Raw genomic sequence first — 4,858 nt, forward strand, 5'->3', positions numbered from 1 at the left:
TGGCGGGGGCATCATGTGTACCGGGAAGTCCGTCCAGAGGGTCCTGCCAGGGTCGTTGCTGTCGTCCTCGTCTCAGCGTCTTGGTCGGCGTACCGGAGGGCGATGACGATGCAGACGCAGAGTGCGGACCTGTGTGCTGTGCGTGTAGGGGGGGCGACAGGGGGCGGGGGGGGAGTAGGGCTTACCCAGAGATGAGTAGGATGGCTGCGACGGGGGGACATACCCGGCGCTGGCGATGTCGACGTGGTTGTGCGAGGAAGTCAGTATGCTTGTGTGACCCGCCTTGGTGTGTGCGTGTGTTGATCGTCACCATGCTGGTGACGGGGAAGACCTTGGCGATGAAGGGACGCCGAAGACCTTGGCGATGAAGGGGACGGGGAAAACCTTGGCGATGAAGGGGACGGGGAAGACCTTGGCGATGAAGGGGACGCCGGTTCGCCTGTACGCCATGCGTCACCCCCCGAAGCTTTACGGGTTGCAACGTCTACAGCAAATACTCAAGGCACCTCCGCTGGATAACACACGAAGGTGAAGAGTAGAGATATGAAGTATATTTGATAACACGAGCGCAGTATCGACCCGTGGCACATACAGCAAGGGGGAGGACAGACCACCTGAGCAGTTGTTGACGACCCTGTTATGGTCAAGGGGAAGCACCAGGGGTGGTGAGGCTCCTCACGCACGAGCGAGCATCTCTCGTGCGATCGCTTAGATCTGTAGCCTGCTCCTCCTCGAGGGTCAGCCAATCGTACCCTATCGTCCTTCGGCGGCGGTCACAGCGACATCGCTGGGATGGCGCGGGGGTCTGGTGCTGCGCGCAGTGAAGTGAAGGTATCAGCAGTAGGCAGGATGAGGAGACTAACTTAGAGTGAAAGGACCCTTAGTCGAAGTCAGTCTCAGTGAATGAGCGGACCGGAGGGGTGATAAGAGCCGGGGCCCGACTGACTGACCCACAAACTTTCATCTTCCCGCCATTTCTCTACGGTCGTAACTTCATCACACCACCCCACCCACCCACCCTCTTCCTAGCACTTTACCATCTAGTACCCTACCCCCTCCATACCATCCACTGACTAGCCTGAGTGATCTCTGCGGCTGAATGTCAGTCGGCAGGTCTGTAGGACCCCACCCCGTGTGACTCCTGTGATCCCCCTACTCCACCCCCTCTCTCACCATACGGGTGGTCTGAGTGGGATGCCCCTGCAGGAGCACGGGAGGGTGGGGTAGTCAGGTAGGCTTCTTCCCGCCTTTTTCTTCCCTCCCCTCCTACCCCCTGCCTTGCTACCCCTACCCCTCCCGCCTTCCGTCCTCCACCCGACGACGGCATGTTCGCGCTGCCCTGGACGGGAGACATGGCGAGAAGCTCCTCCAGCCCCTGCCGCGCTCGCAGCAAGAGACCGAGGGTCGAGGCCTCCGCAGGAGGAGGAGGAGCCGTCAAGGCATGGCCGCCTGCCGACACTGAGGAGGGAGAGGAAGGCAGGATACGGGAGGGAGCCGAGAGAGGGTCATGCAAGGAGAAGCGCAAAGAAGAGAAGAGCCAGGAGAGAGAGAGTGGGAGCGTCTGCCCCCACGGCCGTATACGATCTCGATGCAAGGAGTGCGGGGGAGCCAGCATCTGCCCCCACGGCCGTATACGAGGTACATGTAAGGAGTGCGGGAGAGCCAGCGTCTGCCCCCACGGCCGCAAGCGATCTGAGTGCAAGGAGTGCGGGGGAGCCAGCATCTGCCCCCACGGCCGTAGGCGATCTCGATGCAAGGAGTGCGGGGGATCCAGCATCTGCCCCCACGGCCGTATACGATCTGGATGCAAGGAGTGCGGGGGAGCCAGCATCTGCCCCCACGGCCGTAGGCGATCTCAATGTAAGGAGTGCGGGGGAGGCAGCATCTGCCCCCACGGCCGGAGGCGATCTACATGCAAGGAGTGCGGGGGAGGCAGCGTCTGCCCCCACGGCCGGAGGCGATCTGAATGCAAGGAGTGCGGGGGAGCCAGCGTCTGCCCCCACGGCCGCATCTGCCCCCACGGCCGTCAGAAAGCTGGAGGCCGGAGGCGATCTACATGCAAGGAGTGCGGGGGAGCCAGCATCTGCCCCCACGGCCGGAGGCGATCTACATGCAAGGAGTGCGGGGGAGGCAGCATCTGCCCCCACGGCCGCATACGATCTCAATGCAAGGAGTGCGGGGGAGGCAGCATCTGCCCCCACGGCCGTATACGATCTGGATGCAAGGAGTGCGGGGGGAGGCAGCATCTGCCCCCACGGCCGTATACTATCTCAATGCAAGGAGTGCGGGGGAGGCAGCATCTGCCCCCACGGCCGCATACGATCTCGATGCAAGGAGTGCAGGGGAGCCAGCATCTGCCCCCACGGCCGTAGACGAGGTACATGCAAGGAGTGCGGGGGAGCCAGCGTCTGCCCCCACGGCCGGAGGCGATCTACATGCAAGGAGTGCGGGGGATCCAGCATCTGCCCCCACGGCCGTATACGATATGGATGCAAGGAGTGCGGGGGAGGCAGCGTCTGCGTCCACGGCCGCAGACGGTCTCAATGCAAGGAGTGCGGGGGAGGCAGCGTCTGCGTCCACGGCCGCAGACGGTCTCAATGCAAGGAGTGTATCGCTGTGTCTGCGCTAGTATCTGGCGCGTGTGCGCAATGATCTGTCATGTACGTACAGGCTCTCACAACCCGGGCTCTTTAGACGGATCACTTGGCTGCAACTGGTCAGGTCTGCTGTCCTCACGCTCGTGGCAGGAGGTCGCACCACGAGGGCAGGTCAACATTCTTACCATCTTCCAGACCAAGTATCAAGAGGATCATCGGAGGAGCTTCGATGGTGAACCATCCGTGTTGTCCGCACTCCTAGAGTCCACGTGACAGAAAGAGACCTCCATGATCTGACGAGCAGCAGTAGCCTGCCCTGCTTGATACGGTCTAGTAAAAGCAAGTCCTGATTGATCTATCTTGTTTCTCCAAGGATGCGCGTGCAACATCACTCTCTGCTTCACCAGAGGCTCCTCTTGCTGCTGCTGCCCTTTGCGCGGTGTGTGCGACAGGCTCTCTTTTCTTTTCTCTTGTCTCTCTGTCTCTCTGTCTCTCTGCCTCATTGTCTGTGCTTCTTGTTGTCTTGGTGGTAGGTGTAAGTCGTACGCACGTCAGATCCGATCCCTACTTCCACCCTGATCACGTACGGTATGATTTCACTGTCTTCAAAGGTCAAGAGAGGGTGGGGTAGTCGGGTAGAGGAGATCCACAAACTTCCTTCTTCCCGTCTTTTTGCACAAGTCCAACCCCAGCGACTCTGAAATGGGGGGAGCGAGTTCATCGCTGAGGCTGGTAGGCGCGCTGCCATCGGACGTGCATGGGATGATGTACGAGCACCTGATCTCTCCGCGCAACCTTGTGTGGACCATGGACGATGCTGCGGTGACCGCGGGGATGCTGATCTCGGTGTGCAAGGATGTGCGGGAGGGCTTTGCCCGTGGGCTATGGGCGAGGCTGAGGAGTGTGTTGCCTTGTCCTCGGGGGCAGCAGCACGGAGTTGTGGATATGAGGGGGTTTATCCGTGAGGTCGGGATCAAGCGGGTCCGTGGAGGGTCCTCTCTTGATGAGAGGGTTGTGTCGTATTTCGAGGAGAGGCCCGATATGCTGATGAACCCGATCCATCCACTGCAGCGGAGGGTGACGACGTGCGGGGAGAAGATGTTCTACTGGAGGGCGAGGAGGACGTTCAAGCTGGAGGATGGGGCCCTCAAGGGTCTTGTGTGGAGGACAACGGAGCGGAGGCACTGGGGAAACTGCAGCAGCTACCGGGAGATCCGGCGTGTTGCGAGGGAGGTGCATGGTTTTGGCGGATTGCGGGAGACCAAAACAAATTCGGCATCGATTTTGAGATCTCAGAGCTTTAGAGCCGTTACAAGACAATGTCGTTGCCTTTTCTGCAGCAGCCGCCGCTCTTGGCGGGGGGCATCATGTTGTACCGGGAAGTCCGTCCAGAGGGTCCTGCCAGGGTCGTTGCTGTCGTCCTCGTCTCAGCGTCTTGGTCGGCGTACCGGAGGGCGATGACGATGCAGACGCAGAGTGCGGACCTGTGTGCTGTGCGTGTAGGGGGGGCGGGGGGGGAGTAGGGCTTACCCAGAGATGAGATGAGTAGGATGGCTGCGACGGGGGGACATACCCGGCGCTGGCGATGTCGACGTGGTTGTGCGAGGAAGTCAGTATGCTTGTGTGACCCGCCTTGGTGTGTGCGTGTGTTGATCGTCACCATGCTGGTGACGGGGAAGGCCTTGGCGATGAAGGGGACGCCGGTTCGCCTGTACGCCATGCGTCACCCCCCGAAGCTTCACGGGTTGCAACGTCTACAGCAAATACTCATCAAGGCACCTCCGCTGAATAACACACGAAGGTGAAGAGTAGAGATATCAAGTATATTTGATAACACGAGCGCAGTATCGACCCGTGGCACATACAGCAAGGGGGAGGACAGACCACCTGAGCAGTTGTTGACGATCCTGTTATGGTCAAGGGGAAGCACCAGGGGTGGTGAGGCTGCTCACGCACGAGCGAGCATCTCTCGTGCGATCGCTTAGATCTGTAGCCTGCTCCTCCTCGAGGGTCAGCCAATCGTACCCTATCGTCCTTCGGCGGCGGTCACAGCGACATCGCTGGGATGGCGCGGGGGTCTGGTGCTGCGCGCAGTGAAGTGAAGGTATCAGCAGTAGGCAGGATGAGGAGACTAACTTTGAGTGAAAGGACCCTTAGTCAAAGTCAGTCTCAGTGAATGAGCGGACCGGAGGGTGATAAGAGCCGGGGCCCGACTGACTGACCCACAAACTTTCATCTTCCCGCATTTCTCTACGGTCGTA

General features: G+C 60.2%; 3 protein-coding genes across 3 annotated transcripts in view; all 3 read left to right on the forward strand.

Moving 5' to 3' along the window:
• The window catches only part of GUITHDRAFT_117955 (hypothetical protein), a gene marked incomplete at both ends in the record, with an annotated part of 1,299 nt that extends 681 nt beyond the window's left edge, over positions 1-618 (forward strand). The window contains 2 exons of the mRNA XM_005822849.1: positions 345-528; positions 573-618. Coding sequence (XP_005822906.1) covers positions 345-528; positions 573-618 — 230 coding nt within the window. The remainder of the gene's footprint in view (positions 1-344; positions 529-572) is intronic.
• Positions 619-1,352: 734 nt separating this feature from the next.
• GUITHDRAFT_79254 (hypothetical protein) lies at positions 1,353-2,372 on the forward strand (the record flags this gene model as incomplete). The annotated part of the gene is made up of 1 exon (XM_005822850.1): positions 1,353-2,372. One exon carries the CDS (start codon positions 1,353-1,355, stop codon positions 2,370-2,372), a length of 1,020 nt encoding a protein of 339 aa, XP_005822907.1.
• A 927-nt stretch (positions 2,373-3,299) lies between these two features.
• Positions 3,300-3,901, forward strand: GUITHDRAFT_117956 (hypothetical protein; the record flags this gene model as incomplete). Its single annotated transcript, XM_005822851.1, has 2 exons — positions 3,300-3,837; positions 3,894-3,901. The coding sequence occupies 2 exons, from the start codon at positions 3,300-3,302 to the stop codon at positions 3,899-3,901; spliced, it is 546 nt and encodes a 181-aa protein (XP_005822908.1).
• Positions 3,902-4,858: the final 957 nt, after the last annotated feature.

This window comes from Guillardia theta, assembly GCF_000315625.1.
Source record: "Guillardia theta CCMP2712 unplaced genomic scaffold GUITHscaffold_118, whole genome shotgun sequence".
Lineage (NCBI taxonomy): Eukaryota > Cryptophyceae > Pyrenomonadales > Geminigeraceae > Guillardia > Guillardia theta.